At 43.6% G+C, this 20,696-nt stretch overlaps 1 protein-coding gene across 2 annotated transcripts; it reads right to left on the bottom strand.

The window, feature by feature from the left end:
- Window positions 1-72: 72 nt before the first annotated feature.
- On the bottom strand, window positions 73-20,691 carry LOC116768654 (uncharacterized). Of its 2 annotated transcripts, XM_032659430.2 has the most exons (7): window positions 20,151-20,691; window positions 19,777-19,834; window positions 11,378-11,428; window positions 6,742-6,830; window positions 2,856-3,041; window positions 2,583-2,768; window positions 73-959 (listed from the first exon to the last, which is right to left on the bottom strand). In XM_032659430.2, the coding sequence occupies exons 1-7, from the start codon at window positions 20,214-20,216 to the stop codon at window positions 873-875; spliced, it is 723 nt and encodes a 240-aa protein (XP_032515321.1). In that variant the 5' UTR covers window positions 20,217-20,691; the 3' UTR covers window positions 73-872. The 2 variants fall into 2 exon arrangements, with proteins under 2 accessions (XP_032515321.1, XP_061380075.1); XM_061524091.1 differs by lacking the exon at window positions 11,378-11,428.
- Window positions 20,692-20,696: the final 5 nt, after the last annotated feature.

Consider the following 20,696-nt stretch of genomic DNA (forward strand, 5'->3'; position numbering starts at 1 on the left):
CATTGGGGACCTTACAGCCCGCAGGAGACGCCGGGAGGGGTGGTGGGGGGAGGGGTAGTAATAAAACAACGGTGAGGATGTGCCGTTTGCTCACTCTTTATTACGCTTGTTAATTCAGTATATAAAAACATAATATAAATAATATAGTAAGTGGAGGGTGGGGGCGGGCGGCGGTCGGCCTGCGTGATATGTATGGACTGTGGATGGAGCGGAGACCGGCTACCACCGCCCACCGCCGCCCGCCCCCGCAGCACACGAGCCCCACCGCTCGCGACGAAGGAGCTCACTCGCCATACAATTTGTTATACCTACTACATCTAAGACTGCACTTAAACCCTACGTAACTTACCGCTATGTACATACGATCTTTATCCAAGCGATTTTTAAAAAAAGTCTTAGTACTTCCATCGTATCGATTTGAAAATTAGTTAATGTCTCTATCGTTAGATCCACTGTATCCACACTCGCACCACATTTTTATCGTATCTTATTTTCGTTTGTAACACAACAACATCAACAGAATATCGATCAGCCCGCTAAATAAACTACTAACATAATTAATAACTAGGTACAACCGATATATAACATGCACGAACGTCGAGCGTCTCAATTGACATTCACAGTAAAAATGATAAACTGACAGAGATCATGGTGTGGGTCGTCTCCCGCTGCAGCTCCGGGTCCAGCTCCAGGTCCAGGTCCGCCCACGGCGAGCGGCGATCGATAAAACGGTATTCAAAAGGAGTAAATATTTCCAAAAACTACGTTCCGTCGGCCCGGGCGGCGCGACTCGCTCGCTCCAGTGTATAGTATTAGTTTGTACTTTGATCATTATTTGAGTGCAATAAAGGAACTCGAAGACCGGCGGACCCTCACCAGCAGAACACGGACAGCTCTCCTCCGCGCGCGCCGCCGCCCACTGCGCGCCACGACCGCGCCCCGCCGCCGCCCACCTTCAGCTGCGGACACGACAGGGCTCATGAGAGGGCTCGGAAGTGAAGGGTACTAAGAGTGTGTGAACGTAAAGTGGCAATGAGTGTAGGTACAGAATCAGTGTGTTTGTACGTATGGATGCACTGTATTTGTACGTATAGATGTATTGTAATTGTACGTATAGATGTACTATGTTTGTACGTATAGATGTACTGTGTTTGCACGTATAGATGTATTGTATTTGTACGTATAGATGCACTGTGTTTGTACGTATAGATGTACTATGTTTGTACGTATAGATGTACTGTGTTTGTACGTATAGATGTACTATGTTTGTACGTATAGATGTACTGTGTTTGTACGTATAGATGCACTTTTTTCTGCGTATAGATGTACTATGTTTGTACGTATAGATGTATTGTATTTGTACGTATAGATGCACTGTGTTTGTACGTATAAATGTACTGTGTTTGTACGTATAAATGTACTGTGTTTGTACGTATAGATGCACTTTTTTCTGCGTATAGATTTACTGTGTTTGTACGTATAGATGTATTGTATTTGTACGTATAGATGCACTGTGTTTGTACGTATAGATGTACTGTGTTTGTACGTATAGATGTATTGTGTTTGTACGTATAGATGCACTGTATTTCTACATATAGATGTACTGTGTTTGCACGTATAGATGCACTGTATTTCTACGTATAGATGTACTGTGTTTTTACGTATAGATTCACTGTATTTCTACGTATAGATGTACTGTGTTTGTACGTATAGATGTACTGTGTTTGTACGTATAGATGAACTGTGTTTGTACGTATAGATGTACTGTGTTTGTAAGTATAGATGCACTTTTTTCTGCGTATAGATGTACTATGTTTGTACGTATAGATGTATTGTATTTGTACGTATAGATGCACTGTGTTTGTACGTATAAATGTACTGTGTTTGTACGTATAGATGCACTTTTTTCTGCGTATAGATTTACTGTGTTTGTACGTATAGATGTATTGTATTTGTACGTATAGATGCACTGTGTTTGTACGTATAGATGTACTGTGTTTGTACGTATAGATGTATTGTGTTTGTACGTATAGATGCACTGTATTTCTACATATAGATGTACTGTGTTTGCACGTATAGATGCACTGTATTTCTACGTATAGATGTACTGTGTTTTTACGTATAGATGCACTGTATTTCTACGTATAGATGCACTGTATTTCTACGTATAGATGTACTGTGTTTTTACGTATAGATGTACTGTGTTTGCACGTATAGATGCACTGGATTTCTACGTATAGATGTACTGTGTTTTTACGTATAGATGCACTGTATTTCTACGTATAGATGTACTATGTTTTTACGTATAGATGCACTGTATTTCTACGTATAGATGTACTGTGTTTGTACGTATAGATGCACTGTATTTCTACGTATAGATGTACTGTGTTTTTACGTATAGATGCACTGTATTTCTACGTATAGATATACTGTGTTTGTACGTATAGATGTACTGTGTTTGTACGTAAAAATGCACTGTGTTTGTACGTCAAGAGGCAGTGTGTGAACGTAAGCGATAGTGTGTGCACGTCAGTGTACGTCGTGTGAGTGGCGCGACGTGATTTCGTGGTATCGGTGGTCACCTGCTGCATCTTATCAAAGTCCAGTGCGGGTCTGTGTCGTCTGGGCGGTGGTAGCGGCAGACGGCGACGGCGCGGGGATGAAGGGGCGCGCGCGCACCCGCATGACTCGCCGCCTCCACCCAGAGCACGCCGGGGCTTCAGCGCCTCCAGCGGGGGCGACGTACGGAAACGGACCGGCGTCTCCACCTGGAAAATGACCGGCGCAGCATAGTTGAGGAAACTGCTGGTAAGTCATACATATTAGTCCGGGCTGTGGCGACCCGTCATGATCACCTTAGTGTCGTCGTCGTCGGAAGAGGGCGCGCGGGCCGCCAGCTCGTCGTCATGGTAGGGCTGTGCGGGCCAGCGCCGCTTCTCGGGCGCCGCGCGGGCCGGGGACGACGCCCCGCGCCGCCGGCCCTCGCCCCTTGCTGGCACGGCTCCGGCTCCCGGAGCACTCGCCGTGCTGCCGTTTATAACCTGCACCACCGTTCACCTCTCAGTTTTTGTCAGAGTACTGTAGTGAGTATCAAACGTGCTTTTAATGGAGACATATTGTGTAGTATAATTTGATGTTACGAGTAAGGGTCCGGGCTGTCTAGACTATTAAACATCTTTAGTACTAAAAAAAATTTATTTAGAGAAGTTAATCAAACAAGTTTTTTAAATCGTATAATCAGATCAGCGCAATAAGTGGACCTTCGAACGACACCACGACCTCAAGATGATAAGTTCAGGGAAAAAAAGGTTGGCCGCAGTGGATGGTGGGAGTGTATAAAATTGTTAAAGACGTCCGACTTCTATGACTATTTCAGTACGTAATTGCAGGACTCGCAATTGTCCTTCAACAAGGCATATCGTCATAACACGGCTGAATTATGCCGGGAGTAGTCCGCCCCTTCCTTACAAACAAAAAAAAAAAGAAAAACCTAAAAAGAATCTGAGAAGGATCGCGGCCAGCTTCTCATTCATTATGGATGAGAACGAACACGAAAAAGCGCCCACCACCAGGGAGACGGTAAGGAGTCACAGTGCCAGTTGGAACGAGCATAAAAAGTAATATTTAGATAGCTCGTTCTGTGACTCGTTATATTGGTCTCTAATGAATATTACTACCAATCAACCGCGCCGGATGGTCAAAGAGTAACACATTTAACCATCATACTGTTGTTAAATGGTTAAGATAAGTTAAGACTCGTTATTAAGAGAAGATTGCTATGGCCGTGCCGCATTACATTCGCCTTTTGTTTTGTGGCCTTTCTTATTAAGTTAAAATTACAAAATTGTCTGATATCAAAGTCGACAAATAAGTATTTATCTAACAAGAATACATGCCTCGTACGGACGCGGAGACGGACAGGGCGCCGGGAGGGAAGGAAGAGGGGGAGGGGGTGGGACGTCTCGGACGAATTTCACGGTTCAGTGGCACACAAAGAGATCATCCGACTACACTAATCCGACTGCAAATTTTACCTATTGTTAGCTAAAAATTATCCAAGCATACCCTCGCCGCCGGTTATATACATGCGATGACTTAACATCAAAACGTGTCGCTTTAAACAAACTGATCGGAATCTCCGAAGGCCGTTCTTATACTTAAATAAATGTGGACTAATAGAAGGACGTTTAGGAGAAACGTACATATTATATAAAATATGCGTGATGTATGCGCCATGCCAAAATAAAAGGAGAACGGTTTTGACAAATTGTTATACGTCCATATTGTAAAATAAGCTGTTGGTTCTAATAAAAAAATTAAATATTTTGTGTCGCGGACGGGCGCACTCGTAAGAGAAGAGAAGTAATGAGGGAGGAGTGCCATGAATGAACTCGCTTCAAGTAATGGACGCACGCAGCGCGTGTGAGGCGGACGGGGGTTGGGGACCAGAGGAGGGGGGGGGGGCGAGGCACCGCATTCATAGCGGAGGATACACCGCCTCCCTCATCCTGAGGAACCTATTGTCCGTTTACTTCTTACAATTAAAAAATAGCACAAACAAAAGATTGCATAATTTCCAGCCGAGCGCGAGTTAAGCGAACGTTATGTGAGCGACAGACGAAAAAGGAAAAACTTGCAGCGAACCGTTCAGAAGGAAGGAAACGAAATAAAAACATGAGACGTGCTGGGGACGAACAACGAGAGAGATACTGTACAGTAACACACACTGACTTGACGGCGGACGAACAGGTTCTGCTGGTGAAGGCTCGAGCTTGATGGTGATAACCACCGCCTCAACCATATCTGTTGTTCAGATGTTCATATACATTTTTCGATGTGTACAGGATAGAGTAATGTACAGACATTCATAATGTATGTAAATATTAAACACACACGTATGAACTGAATGAGGAAAGATGTAACATTAAAGTTAGAACACACAGAGGAGTGATAGTGAGTTCGTAATGAGATGATACAATACTACTTGGAAAAGGTTCCCGAGGTCCAGCGCCGGTCTCAGGGTGGCACTGTGTACTACACTCATATTGTACATCAAAGTGATGGGAATACTTAGTAAGTTTTCACTAGACGCCCCTTCGACAGAAACCTGAATATATTTTGACATATTTACGTCACATCTATAATTTTATTAAAAACTGTGACGCTATCAAATACCTTAACGTTATTTTCATTATCAGAATTGGGACAATTACATAAAAAAGAAACCTTAAAGTTGTTTATTTTTGTATAATCTCAGAATATCGACCCCCGGCTGACATCGGTGAGTATTGTGAGTATTCGCTCCCCCCGGCAACATCAGTTCAAAGAAGAGGAGTTTAGTTCGGTAGTTTCCGTGAGTTGACTGCTGCCGTCGCAACCCTTTTTCAATTGTCTCCGTCGTGCAGGAAGTGTATAGTACGGATGTCAACTTTGGCGAATAGTTCCCTTGAGGTGAAGGTGGGGGACGGGATGGAGGTGGTGGCCAGGGACGCGGGGTGTTGTAATTTAGTTGCGGTGCATCGGTGAGAATGAATGCGGCGTGTGAGAAGCTCACCATATACATATGCAGCTATCCAGGTAAGCGGACTGACAATTGATAGTCGCAAGTAGCCGACACACTTATATGAAGAGTTTCAACATTATATTTATTATATAATATGGAACAAGATCGGATAATGAATAAGAACGTAGCTTGGAAGGGGAACCGAGCAGACCGCTGGCCTTCATTAAGCTAGTCGATTTTGCCAATTTCACTTGGTAGATGCACAAACGCAAATTTATTCAGGTTTCGAGATGTGGGGTGAGGGGGGGGGGGCGTGGTGGCAATTACCGCGTCAGCAATTCTCAGTGGAAACCGATTGTCTTAGCGGCTCCCGGCCCCTCGACTATCAATATTGATGGGCTACATGACGGTTTACAGTTTCAGGTGTATTGGTATTCACTACTCAGAGTAGGTTATTCTAGGCTTATTATCACTCAGTTACAGAAGTGGTCACATCAGTTCGGGATTTTTGGAAAGTGGCGCCCCTATTGACAACAATTATTGTTGGATTATTGAAAACATTCTGATCGATGTCAGCGGAGGGAGAACAAACCATGACAACTTTTGATTTGTGGATGAAAATATCTATAGAAGGAATAGGGTGAACCTGCTGCAGTATCAAAACGGTGTAGACAATAAGTATCGAGAAATACATCAATATATTCGTGGATTAAAGGATCTAACGACGGACTCGGAGGAGGATGGCTTGTTTTCGTACTGTATGTTCAGCAGTAACAAGTAAAGTTGTTGATGGTACTGACACTCAAACCCTCAGAAAGCAATGGTTCATGAATCGTTTCCAGATAGTCGGCTGCTTCCACCGTTCAGTCATGGTTTGTGATCAAACAGATCTATAGATCTATGTATTTCAAACAGCGATATGTTCTTTATGAACTACATTATAGAATCTTATCCTGAGACTGTAGACCACTATAGATAAGACATTAGTCGTCAACAGTCCACTCGACTAAGACGTCCTCGGACATCAATGCCCTGTGAGTTCCGTCTCCTCAGAGCACTCTGCGCTTTACAGTCTACACATTACATGGCGTTTCAAACTGTTAACAGACCCTCTGTATAGAAAAAGCTCTCGGGTGTTATAAAGGTTCATACGAATGTTTCAATACTTAAGTGATATGTGAATGTGTATGTGTGTGCGTGTGTGTGTGTGTGGGTGTATGTGTGTGTGCGTATGTCACCTCGAGTTCCTCCTCCGAGGAGTGGTGGTCGTACAGCTGGTCGGGTTCCGGGGCGGGCGGGCGCGGCGCACACGACTCGCCGCTCATACCTACCACATACAAACAGCAACAATATTAATTACTATTGATGAAAAGAACCTCGCTCTCCGGGTTCGACGGACGCTCAATCAAATGTATATAAAATGTTGTACACACTCTCTCGCTGTCACTATGAAGCATCGAATGACTATTAGCTGACAGTTTAATGTTAACGATCAAATTGTGTCGAAAGGGAAATGTTGACGCTTATTTAAAGTCGACTCAATTGATTACTTATTAGAATTAATTGATTAAATATAACTAAACCCATGAATTATTATTGGAGCAACGTAACCTGACGTAATGAGACCGAGAACAGCATCGGCCTGTTAAGCCATTATGACCCGAAAGCATACCGATACATGAGCGTTAGAGACACACCCTCCGGACGGGGTGAGCGGAGTGAGGGGGTGAAGGAGGGTGGTCTTGAACTTGTGACGCTAAGGACGGAGAGGATGCAGACAGCGCGGCGCTCTCACAGCGCACTCCGGCACAACAGATACACTCGACTGTACATTACGTAATGTATCGACGACTACTAGACAGGCCTCGCCGCACACCCCCTACACCCCCACACCCCAAACCCGGACCTATAGCATCGCTGACACACATCAAATATATTCAATATGATCTGTTCAACGTGGTCGTGCTTCAACAGACGCGACCAGTCCGCTAGTCACATCGCTGCCGGTTAGGAATGGGGGAAGAGACTTCATACATCGTACAAAAAAAAGCAAATTATTCAAACAATATACAAATTGTTGTTGTTACGTCGCGGGAGGGGGGAGGGGGTGGCTTGTGCAAGGTGATTTAGGTTTATATGGTGATACATATGTTCCTACCGCTGCAGTACACTTTCAGGGACTCAGCAGTCGGTACACTTTCTGTGGTATCAATACAGTTCTTCCGTGAGGTCATCCCAACTCCTCGTCCCTCCTCTCCCCCTGTCCGTTCTCGCACGGCGTTCAATGGAATGTTCATCTCGACGTCTCACAGAAGTGAGTGGAGCGGTATTATTTTACGAACTGTATGTAGTGTTCTTCGTCGAGACTTTACTAGGTCTGCTTCTGTGAGCCTAACACGTCTTACTCGATAAAGAGTCTCGACCAAAGACGTTTCATATAAAACATTTAAAAACGTTAGTGAACCGGTTTTATTTTCAGATCCATGACTCTTGCCAACGTATTCTTAAATTGAAAATTTAAAGTGTAGAATCAAAAGCACTCTCATCCAGCACTGAAACGAGATGCGTTTCAGAGACCGTCTCCTACTGTGGAACACTCTCTTCTGTGCTTATAACTGGACCATCTTGAAATATTTTTTCACAGCATAATTCAATTTTATTCCGTAGTCGCTGGAGGCGCCGAAGACAGAATCAGTTCCAGGAACTAAGTGTAATCTGTTTAAATTAAACCTGATTTCACGTCGCCCTCGCCGATGCAGTATTCTTCTAAGAAATCGACATCTCTGCAGGTGTCGCTCGCCTGTGACTCTAACGTTCAGTAATAACTTATAATATTCATTAAGCTCTCTTTATTGAGTGCTGTCTGTATTGTAATTTAGCAAAGCTATAACATATTATACACAGAAAAGGATCCTCATGTCGGAATAATTCCTGTTTTTTTTTCCTATAAATCGTGTAATGAAGAAGCCTCTGATTAACCTCGGATATATCTATGAACACGTCACGTAAAAACCAGTTAAGACACAAAAACGTACATTCACCAATATATCTACGGTCCAACAAAATACAATTGTCAATCAAACGCTACTTTTGGAGTCGGCCAAAGAGCGGTGGAAGGTTCCAATCAGAGAGCGAGGGTGGTAGGGTGGTGTTCGTGTTGAGGTGTGCCTGTTCACGGACATTTTCCTGCTGCTCGACATCCCTACAGTAAGACTGTTCCGCTTCTGGTGAAGATCACCAAACTCAAATGATAATTTTATCAACAAATTATTATAATTCCGATTTTTTGTTTTAACAGCTTAGTTTCAACCGCATGAAATGTTCAACATTCAAATGACACGATGAACCATCTCTCGTTATATGAACCCGAGTGTCAAACTTGAATAGTTAAATACAAACTACTTTGGTTTTCTTAAAGTTTGCTGAAAGCTTTCCGACGTACATTATAATACACACGGCTCGATCGATGGACGCTCAGCGCGTACCCGAACGAAACGTTTTCTGGAACACGACTCCTCGTTGACGGCCAGCGAGATGTCCTTTCTCCCTCATCTCGACACATCGCACTTCATTCGTACCGATAGTGAGCCGCCTCAAGGTCCGATGCGTTCAAATAAATCATCCCACAAACTGCAATAGGAATGCTCTTAGGAAAACATGTCTAGAAATATGTTTACTTAGTGTAGAGTATAAGAAATAAATGAGTCTGTATACATGTGGGTTTGGGTAAGTTACCGTACTGTGACTCTGTGAAACATATTAGGATCATACATGTAAAATATTTTATGAAATATCGTGTCGAATGAAATTCTTAGTACTTTGTAGCGGCTTCCAGCGCTTCCACCGACTGCGGACATCGGATATTAATTAAAGTGGATTTGAAACACGTCATCTAAACATGGCGGTCCACGCGTCGCTCTGTACATACTTTATTATAATAGATCGTATTGAATGATTATTTTGAAATGAGAAGTCATGGAGACCTCGCAGGGAGTATGAACTTAGCCACAACATCGCTCCAGTGGCGGTCTGTATTTTATCCATAGTGCTGAAGATGTGCTGGTCACCGTCAGTCCTAGTACTGGATATTAGATGTATGTTGACTCTGGTACATGTTCCGAATGAGTAGTCCAAACAACGCTATGATGATGTATTATATGTTTCTTAGTTCTGTTCCGTATCAGAGTTGTCCGTCGGTCACTCTTCTTCTTCGGTGCCGTGTGACCCATCTTCGGCCTCATGTTCCGTGGCCGTGTGGTGTCGGTGTTGGACGTATTTTTCCTCCACGCCGTACTATAACAACAGAACGCGGGCGAGCTGAGTAGACTGGTGGGCGCATGTATAATTGCGGCGTGACGTTCAGCTCGCCTTGGCTTCGGTTCGAGCAAGGCCAAGGTCGTTCAAGCGTACCTCGACCCCCCCCACACCGCCCTCTTCCGCCGCGCACTCCTCGTGTTGAATGCGCACACGATTTTTTGCACAATGATGTAACCATAAATTCGGCGCTTGCAAAATGGCCGCCGACCGTCACGCACAGATAGGTAAACGTTACACTATTTTTTGTTTAATCCTCATTGTATAATGTTAAATGTCAACAGAGAACGTAGCTACAAAAACTAAATACCTACAAGTACGGCTACAGCGAGAGGTACAGGTATAGGTTATATAGAGGTACGTAAAAATGACCTGCGACCCAGAACACGTACAAGGCTCGAAGGCTTAAAACAGATTTAGCACTCTGAGCCGATTACTGTTCACATCTTGAGATTTCGCCGCGCTTATCCAATATATAGAAAACTTTAAATGTTTAAAGTATTGTATTGCGTCCATACTCCACACCGAGCTTTTAGACTGATGTGGACCACAGACCTTCACAGTTACATATATTCGATGTATGTGTGTTGCTTTTCATTGCTGTAAGAGTGCCGACTGGCCGTCGGCTTCCTAACTCGTGAGCCAAATGACTTCTTCCTCATCCCAAACTACAAGTCCGAGCCAAAAAAATCATGTCTCAATAATTCCTATCTATACAATGCCACGACCCTCGCTTCACCAGTGGGCAGTGAAGTCTCCTTCGTCAAGTCATCAAATCGATGACGAGGGTATCTTCCGTCTCAATCAGTATAAGCTTCGCCAGCTCTAGTCTTGAATCTATTTCACTACTAGCTTTGAATCTATTAATTATTTCTCGGCCTCTATAGTAATACAAACTCTGACATCAAACTCATACGAATGTCATTTATTTGAAAGCTCCGGTATGCATCTTAAGTTTTTATTCTATTAAAAATTTCCTCGACAATATTAATCTTATTTAGGAGCCTGTTTTAACATTGCCCCTTGACCCTGACCCTGAAAATCCTTCTTTGTTTTCTAGTTTAATAAACTGTTTTCGTATTTTCCCTTTAATAATCCGCGTGTACTCATGATCAAGGTTCAATTATAAAAAAGCCACCTCTGATCCGCTCCCCAATCGGTAACTATTACTAATAACTCCATATAAAGGACGCTTTATGTCTAGACCGGTGTCATGTAACAACTGAGCCAAAATGTTCCATATTTAACTCAATCAATTAAAGATATGTACTAGAATAAATAATAATGAATGACAACTAAGTAGTGGCCGACTGAACCCCGTGTGTTTGACAACAGTGACATGAGACAAACGCAATGTATTAATACTAGTCAAAAAGACAGCCAGCGGGTAGTGAGGTCCTCTCGGGCGGGAGGTAACAATATACACATATATTGAACACGTTTCATACATCAACAAGCGGAGACGTCTCTCTTGACGTTGTATAAAGTGGACCTATGACCGTGTCCGTGTGGATCTACTGCTCCTGATCTGAGGATCTCAAAGGGAACACCTCGACTTACTGATGTCTGTGACGTCATTCCACTTCATGATGACGTCGGCACAGTATTCACCTGCAACAAACATACGGTACACATTATATAAACATTTGAGTATTGTATGCAAGCTCGCTCTCTAATATAAATGAATCGTTTATCAGAGATCACGGAAACATAAATAGTGATAAGAATGTAGCGGTACGAGAACACTGATAAAGGGGAGGGGGGGGGGGAACTAACATAGCCTATTAAAGAAACGATCAAAGAACACCTGTACGGTGCCGATGAAGAACGACTGTAGGCGTAGGAGTCATTACGTTCAGGATGAACCTTGGATCACAGCGGAGGACGGACCGTGAGTTAGCTGAGCGACCGACACGCGGCTTGTGTGTAGTGAACGGATGGATTCATAATTAGCGTTCCTGTTATCAGATAACAGTTTTATAATCAGAGGTAACATGACACACGTGAACATGTAGTAATGAATACAACAACAAAGTGTTGGACTGTGACTGTAGACACAGCATGACGGAGGCCGGTAGCGCCCGCCCGTCACGGCCAGGCCTCTGGGTCCTGACTCCCGAGTCTAATTATTAAGACGCTTGGCTCGTTTTTATAATAGAATATTACAATATCTTCATTTAACATAATGTCATAAAATACAATTAAATATAAACACAATGTGTGCAATCGCGTGTGTATTATTGAACACAGGAAAACTTTGTAGTCATTTCAAAGGCGAAGTCGGGGTGTCGGCTAGTGGTCAAAGTAGACGAGTCCCGTGTAACCGTTCCTACGCAAAGATTGTCAGCTTCTGGTACCGAGCTACCGGCGCCCGCTCTCGCAGCCTCACACACACACACAGACGTATATTTTGAATGGACCCTACAACCTGTGGGAGCGGTGTCTTTCTCTGAACAGCGGCCGATCGGTGCGGTTATTTTAGTTGTCATAAATCGATATGACGCTAAAGATATCTCGCCCGCGAGGACCACAGGCGACCTGTTGTGAGCGGAGTGTCATGTGCTGCAGGATATGTCGATCACGGCTCTAATGAATCTCTTTAAACTAGGTATACGTCGAATGGTACGACAGTGTCGTGCGGTAACCTTAGCGACCCGGTTTCGGCGAGGGTGAATGGCCGCGTCCGCGCTGCACTCCCCCCTCCCCCGCCCTCCTCTCCTCCCCGTCCGCACAGCTCCCTCCTCTATAAACTGTGACTTCGCTCGAGAGTTCATGCTCATTTGTTGCGAGTTACTCTCGCCGAGGATTTCGTGAAATATTTCTAAATTATATATAACAAACCTACATACGGTGCACACCCAACGTCATATGACCGATACGTTGAATGAGCATGAGCAGTGACACTGTTTCCTTTGATCATACGAGATGTATTTATAATTGTAAACAACCTTTGGAAACTATTGATACCCTTTATTAAAATTAGTAGTTAATACTGATTTTAGACACTATACATAAATAGACAAATGATGCTACAATGGATATGTAAATCTATGTGTCGAGGGCCAGAAGCCCCTTCTCTCAACCCTATCCGCCATAGGGAGTCTGTTAAAGGATCATTCATTCAGGACGTTATTCAGTGGGATTCCGTCTTACCGCTCGGTCCTGGAGCGACTCAGACCTCATCACATCACGAATAACCATTGTACAATACCGTCAGTGGTGCAGGCTATCTCAGATGACACCGTTTCAACGTGCAGTTAACAATTACTGATAACGAACGAGCGACAGGTCGTCGACCTCTCCCCACACAGCCACACACCATTGATCCCTTCCCGATGCAAAATATTATTTTTCCATAGTCTATAAAGAAGTCCATCGTGCAAGTGACCACACAACGAGTACTCTCGGCCCGACCTCTGCCTGGACGAGTCTCAACAGGCTGTTCATATCGACGGACCTGAATATATGACTGTGGATACGAAACGTTATAGTATACGACCTTGGACATGAGCTCGCGGAGCTGGGGTATACGTGTCTGGAGAGTGTGATTAGTTTGTTTAAAACCATATTATGAAAAAAATGAAGCGAACGATAGAGCGTTAGCATAGTGTCGGATACAAATTTAAACTAGGTATCGATTTTAAAAATCATCTGAATTACTTTTTTTTTAAACAATTATTAAAAATAATTGACTGAATGAAATTGAGGCTCAACGAACAGAAAAATGTCTCTTAAAAAACGCATGCGTCGTCGTCGTACTGAGCACGAGGAGTGAGGAGGAGGTAGGAGACGGGTGTGGGGCCACGGAGGAGGAAGGGTTAGGGAGGGACGCGGAGACTCGTAAAAAATACTCGCAGATAAAAACAAGGTCCGAGGAGGACCGGTCATGACATAAGTTATAATAACAAGACACGAGAAATGTTGACGGAAATCACGTAGCCATTGTTAGTGATGCTGTTCGTCCGTTCGGACGTTTTTTACTCCGACACATATCTTAATAATGCAGTATCCGACACAAAAAGTGTATTCCTCGCCGGCTCGCCGCAGAATGTGAATGGGCTCGTCGATATTCCAGGAAACTGCGGCAATAGAATTAATGTGCGGCCATAAACGTGGTCGGGACGATTTACAATTACAAACAGAGACCGTAAGAAAATGAATTAATTAGTCGTATTTAATATTAGTTACGGCGATCCGCGGACTCTCTGCTTTATGAGGATACGAACCGGTCTCTCGCCGATACGAGGGAAAAGCTGGCTGTCATCGGAAACCATGGAGACGGGAAGAGGAAAAAATAACAGGCAGTAGGAGCGGGCCGAGTTAGGCTCGGTGTGGTTATCAATGGTCAATTTACATTACGCTTCGATCAGTTCATTATGACGAGGTTTGACGGCGAGGGGAGCGGGGAGAGGGGAGGAGGTGGCACACTCACACACACTCAGGACGTGTGTGTACTACAACGGCGACGCTGCTGTTAGCCGCCGCATCGTAATCTGGTATAAATTGGCAGCACATGTTTGGTATATTCGATATAATTGAATGTAACGACTTGGCGCTCGGCGGTCTGTTAATACGTTTATATAACAATGTATATACATATAATATACACCGGCGTCGTTTGAACGTTTGTTGAATGTATCGGACTAGCCGTACCGGACCAGACGGCCACCGGCAACCGGACAGCAACCGGACCGGACGATTAAGCATGTAATGAACCGGAACGCGGTGTCGATGTTAGTGTAAACACTAGCCGACACTTTCACATAGCTCGTTCGACGACGCATTTGATGTTTGTGTATAGTGTGTGTCGTCACGCCGCGAACGAATCGACGGTGGCGACATCTTGAGGACAAACACAGATCACTGTGATCATACTTTACGTCGACACAATAGTATAACGTCCCCATATTGCGTCGACTCTGGCCGCTCCTTCTCGTCATCATGTGGTCCAATTCCCAAAATCCAACGGCTCCTGGTTCCGAATCTCATCTCCGCTCACTGTTCACACTGTCTTACTACTTAATCAACATCGTGTTTGTTGAACACTTCCTGTATTGTATTCTTTCCAGGGTGTCTATTGTTTCTGGTCACTGGAATTATTTCAATGTCAAAATAATATATAATGAGCCAGAACATCAGTTTTATACTGGTCATGATTCACGAGGGAGCCACTCCCCCTGGTGCCGGTCCGAGCTGTAGTCTCCCGTCCATCCTCCGAGGAGCGGGATCTAATTATTTTATCCAGTTTCGTAGCGACGTTTAATTCACGTCCTCGGGCCGTGATCCCCCATCTCCCCCGCGGGTCGGTTCTATAACCGGCTCTCTCGTATACATTGTATCGAACACTCCTCTATCATACAAACGTTGAATGTCAGCGAGTCATCTATAAAACCCTCAAGTGAAAACTAATTGGGTCAATGAACGTCAGGGTATTGCTATATGGAGCTGCGATGTACCGGAGGAGGAGAGGGAGGGTGGTCGTGTGTGAGATCTCTCTTTAATAAATATTATGAACGGTTCAATCTCGTTCTTGACGTCACGAAATGATATAATCCTAGCTATAAATCAAGATGAATACTCCGGAAAGATAACGAAAGGTCAGACATTAGCAAATAAATAGAGTGGAGTGGAGTGTCGAGGAGAGATGAAGGTGCCGAACATTAGCAGAGTTGGTGTTATATGTGTCTCTTAAAACAATCAAGGAATTGACCACGAGTGGATCGTGTTGGATTGGATGGTGTGTAAGATACATACAAGCAGCCTCCAGGGTGGTGGCGACTGACAGGTTAAATGTAACAAGGATTATAATAATATTATTCAATGACATAATACTAGTGATAAATCTGAGGCCATGACGGTGAACCGACCGTCCCTGAGGAAATTCATCCTTCAGCCATACGTTTAGTGTATATGTATTATGTTTGTTTATGTTAATGGTGTGAGGAGTGAGGAGGCGGCTGAGATGTCACATAGTGTGATCGTGATAGCCGTCACCGACTCCCATATTAATAACTAACCCTATAAAACAAGAGTTGCAGATGTGATCGAACTTCAGTAAAACATGTCTATTTAAAAAAAAAATATTTTGGTAAAGTTATGAACAGTATATGAAACATTAAAAGTATTATATTATCTTTTTATTTAATAAAGATAAAAGAGTTAAATTAAGAAACAGTATGTTAACGCTAACGAGAATAGCTTTTCAGATCCACAAGAGACAAAGCTCATGATATATATCAGCGAAAAGTTTCTCAACTCTCAATACTCTCAAACGATATTCTGGAAATCCTTCGGGACAAACACACACCGACATGACGAACGTTGTCAGATCTTCCGACTATCATTTAATGCTGGAGCACTTCTACACAGCGCCGACGTCTTCACATCAACGTTTGAAAAAAAATATTAAAATGAACAAAATTTTCGAACTAACGACTTAGAATGGGTTCAGTGAGACCGTTTTTATTATAAATATGAAGCACATGTTCACAATCATATGGAGTATTGGTTTCGTTTCAACACAACACGCTGCACTTCGCATACTACACATACATACACTCCCAGCCGATCTTGATCCAAGCCAGATCTTCAACTTTCAAGGAAAGAGCGTATTTATTAGTTGAAGGTCTCCAACTCGCTGGCCAGTGTACCAGGTTTCCAGTGTCTATGCTAATTGGCCATCATTTATTTAAAAAAAACCCTAAGCCTGAGAATAAACGGTGTCTCTCACTCTAACAGTTCGTCCGAGGGATGGTTGTATTCTAAATACAAAATTAATAATACATACATATATATATATAAATCCCATCGTAGACCGCACGTGCGTCTTCATGTTACCCATGCACGTGCAAGGCGACGATAGTCTTTTCAATAAGCAAGAAGAACAGCAACAGGTTGCGAATGACGATGAACAACTATGTACCATCAAGGAGGCTTTATCTTAAAGTATCATAAAAAATCTTTTTATAACGTAATGGACAGCGACATTCGAAATTAAAATGTCATCAAAACTACCATACGACAACGGTGTAAGCGAAACCTACCATAGCAAACATAATAAAATATAATACAGATAAGATCTTGGCATGTATTGGTTCAGTCAAAATATTTAACATAATGTGGTATTCATATTAACATATAAGACATTCACTGATGGCCGAGTGTCGGCGGGATCCGTCCGGACACAGACAGACATGTACGAACTTGTCGATGAAGTTACCCGCGAGGAACATGACACATAGCATTGACGACAGTCAGACTGTATATGTATATATACATATAGGAATAGGTGATGTTCTTCACGTATCGAATTTGATTTTTGAATCTAATTCTCTCAATAGTTCTAGTACCGCCACGTTTCAAATCGTACAGAGGGATAGAAGTAATGAGGTGCAGTATTTTACATAAACGTTCAAATATCCAAAGACCAAGATATATCGGCGCTGCGCCCGCGCACCGGATTCGCAGACCCTCCGACTGCGGGAGACATCGCTGTCATACGATCAATACAGCGACAGATGCAGTGTGAGCTGGCACGAGAGGCCGGGGGAGGTCGGGGGAGTCCGGGGGAGGGAGGAGCTCATACCGCTCGACCTAGACCTTGACTTTACTTTGACTTTGGTGATAAACTAATCGCGAGGTGATTATTCCGTGACGGCGGCCGTCAGACCGACTGGCGATTTCAGTTCTATAATCTGAGCTCGTTACAAATAACGGTAATGTGTTCTCTTAATGCACGGATACTAACAGACCCACAGACGAATAGAATATACACTGAGTGTAGACTGTGCAGGAATGTATTGCTAACAAGGGGGAACAGTTAAAGATCTAGTTTCTTACAAATAGCGCTTCTAAATGACAGGCCCTCCTCAGACCACGACGCACTGTCAAGGAGACCGGTTACTTCATTAACCAGCTCCAGACAATGCTCTAACCCTCGACGAAAAGCGTTTTGACAAGATTGTATTAATAAGCAATATCTGAATTCCCGTTCGTCCTAACACACGGAACTTTAAACGCCTGAGAATCGTCAGTGTCCTATCGAGCGATAGAATACATCATACGTATGGTGACGAGGGCTCCACGTTAAACATAAACCTGTTGTTTTTACTGCATTATAATATCGAATATTTAATTTTAAACAATTTTTTATTTTCTTCTACTCTGAGACAGTCAGCTCGTATGTGATAATGTCACAAGATTGTACTAACACAGACACACACCTTCACAATACATGACACGTCAGGTAAGAATGCTTATATCCAAACAACGCCAGTACATGGCCCAGTACGTTACTGAAATAATAGACATATAGTATGAATGAGTGGACCATGCCTTGAATGACGATCGATCACATCTGAACGGACAGGAAAAGACAGGTACTAGCGATATAAACGCGTGCAGGCTATGTGCAGTGAAGAGTAACTTATTAGCAACGAGGGAGATTTAATATAAAACAATGTTATTTAACTGTCATTAGCTAGCAATTAGAAAAAACTTATTAAGAGTCAAATACACACACACAGACTCACACACAATGTGTAATATACTATGATGTCGAAGACGACATAATGTGGTGTCCTGTTTTGAACTGCTAACACAATATATTCACTTCACACAAGCACCAGCTGTACTGCAATTACAGCTTTGATAGAGCTACGCACTCCTAACAGAAGGAAACCCGTAATTAACTAAATACAACAAAAATCTCGGCTAGTTTGTAAGGAGTGTCATGAGCATCAGTTGTCACCCTCTGTCCGCCCTCCAGATACAGACTAGCTACAGTCGAATAATACTAAATATGGTTCAACTCCATATCTCAGCTGTAGATGGTTGTCTCTCCATGTCTGACGATCAGGAGGAACCAAAAAATAAAGCTAATTTATCTTCAGCAACGAATATATCTATTAAAAAAACTTTATAAGACCTCCCTGGACCCCACACACAGCACCGTATGACCTCGAAGAGCTGGCCAGCTAGCCAACACGCCTGATCTGGTCTGGATATAGTTTGTAATGCAGGCGTCAGTCGGAGACCGTGCAGCATCAGGTGAGGTAAAGAAATAATGTTTAAAAGCAAATATTTCCTCTTTATGTTATATAAATTTTAAGTAAAGATGACCTATATGACTGACTGACGTGAAGCATTACATGGAAACGATAGAAAAAATAATCATAAGCCAAAATATGCACCGGACGGAATAAACCTGTACCTGACGTGCAGAATACACGAGGACAGACAGTACAGGAGAGAAAACTCAGAAGACTTGGACAGTAGGGATAATGGAAGTAACAAATAATAAGTCAGCGAAACAAGCTTGGGACACCTCACTGTTGTAGACACACAGCTTCCAGAAGCATTTGATATTCAAGACGCGAGCATTCATAACAAATATATTATTATTACTATAATATACAGTTGACTAGCATTATTGTAAGCTCGAGCGCTGGATGGACAAATATATTGTATAAGTTCAAGGTCGCACACCAAGGTCACACGAAGCGAACGATAAAAAATCTAAAATAATATTATTAACAATACACAAAAACACAGTGACGTAGAACATCACTTCATATAGGCTCCTTCAGCTGGTGAGTGTTTAGCTCGCCCACTGGACCGGTATGCTAATAAGAATCCAATAATAGTAAAGCCGATAACAATTGTAAACTACGTAACCCAGTTTGTATTATATTCAGCAACATTTTGATTTATTTACTTACAGCTAACGGAGGTCAGCTCGCGGCTCACACGAATGTACTCGAATAGTGATGTTCTACGCCCTGCGGGGAGTGATATGACTGATGTGGAACCTTTCACGACCGAACACGATTTCGAATGATTTCTATCACATACGTTTGCCGATATCGAACTAGAGACTAAAGTGTAAACGACTAATCTGTCCGGCCGCAGTCTACGACCACGACCGGTCCTCTCTAGGGCTGCGGTGTTTCACCACTCACCGGTGTCGGCGCGCTCCGCCTCGTCGTCCGACTCGGTGCCGGAGTCCCGCTCCTCCACCTGCAAATGAAAGCATTCCCTCAGCACTCTGCATCAATCCGCGGTCCACCATCGCTGACACCGCCACAGAAAAACCGCTCTCTCGACTCATCGGACCGAACGCTCCACTGACTGTGACTCTCATTACTATATATTCGATTGTTAACCGACTATAAGTCCGTCGTGTGACGGCTGTATTAGAGCAACGGAGAGCGACTCGGCCGATGTGGAAGCCGGCGGTCGTTTCTCTCCTTTGTTCTCGCGAGCGAGGCGGCCATTTTCTGGTGGCGGTGTGACCTTCACGGCGCAAAGCCGACTGGGCCGCGCCGACACCCACCTTCTCGGTAACGTTCTCCTCATTCAACGAATGCGTTCGGAGCTTATGAGTCAGGAATTTGAGCATTATTGAGCCTCGGCTCGACCTGATCGTCCCCCACTGCACACACACTCACGGCGCGGCCTCTCGCGGCCGCTCACTATCCCGCAATACTTATCGATACGATCTAATACAATCTAGACGCCGTCACGCCTATGGCAAACGTTCCAAAACCATTTTACACCTAAATAACATATCCGCATATCACTCCGCGTCTGAACGGCCGACCACCTCCCTCGAACGCCCGGCTACTACTAGTTAGTTGGAGTAGCCTTGCGTACGACGCAGTCAGCTGAAGTGGCTACGGCTCATTAATACCAAAAGGGCTTAACATCGAACGCCTCTAATACTCTTTTTTTTCGATACATTTCCCGGTTTATGTTAGTAAATCGATTAAAGAAGTTTTTTAAAACACCTCATGCATTAAAAACTAACTCAAATATTGTGTAAATCGTTTTCAAGTGGCACTCGAAATGGTCTCGCCCGGCAACCCATTGATGACAAAGA

This window comes from Danaus plexippus, chromosome 4 (genome assembly GCF_018135715.1).
Source record: "Danaus plexippus chromosome 4, MEX_DaPlex, whole genome shotgun sequence".
In the NCBI taxonomy this organism is placed as follows: domain Eukaryota; kingdom Metazoa; phylum Arthropoda; class Insecta; order Lepidoptera; family Nymphalidae; genus Danaus; species Danaus plexippus.

Excerpts from the sequence above, each read along its gene's own strand:
- LOC116768654 (XM_032659430.2), bottom strand. The coding sequence starts at position 20,216 with ATGCTCAAATTCCTGACTCATAAGCTCCGAACGCATTCGTTGAATGAG. Across the intron at positions 19,835-20,150 it reads AGGAGAACGTTACCGAGAAG|GTGGAGGAGCGGGACTCCGG; the intron begins GTGGGTGTCGGC and ends TTTCATTTGCAG. Across the intron at positions 11,429-19,776 it reads GGCGGAGCGCGCCGACACCG|GTGAATACTGTGCCGACGTC; the intron begins GTGAGTGGTGAA and ends TGTTTGTTGCAG.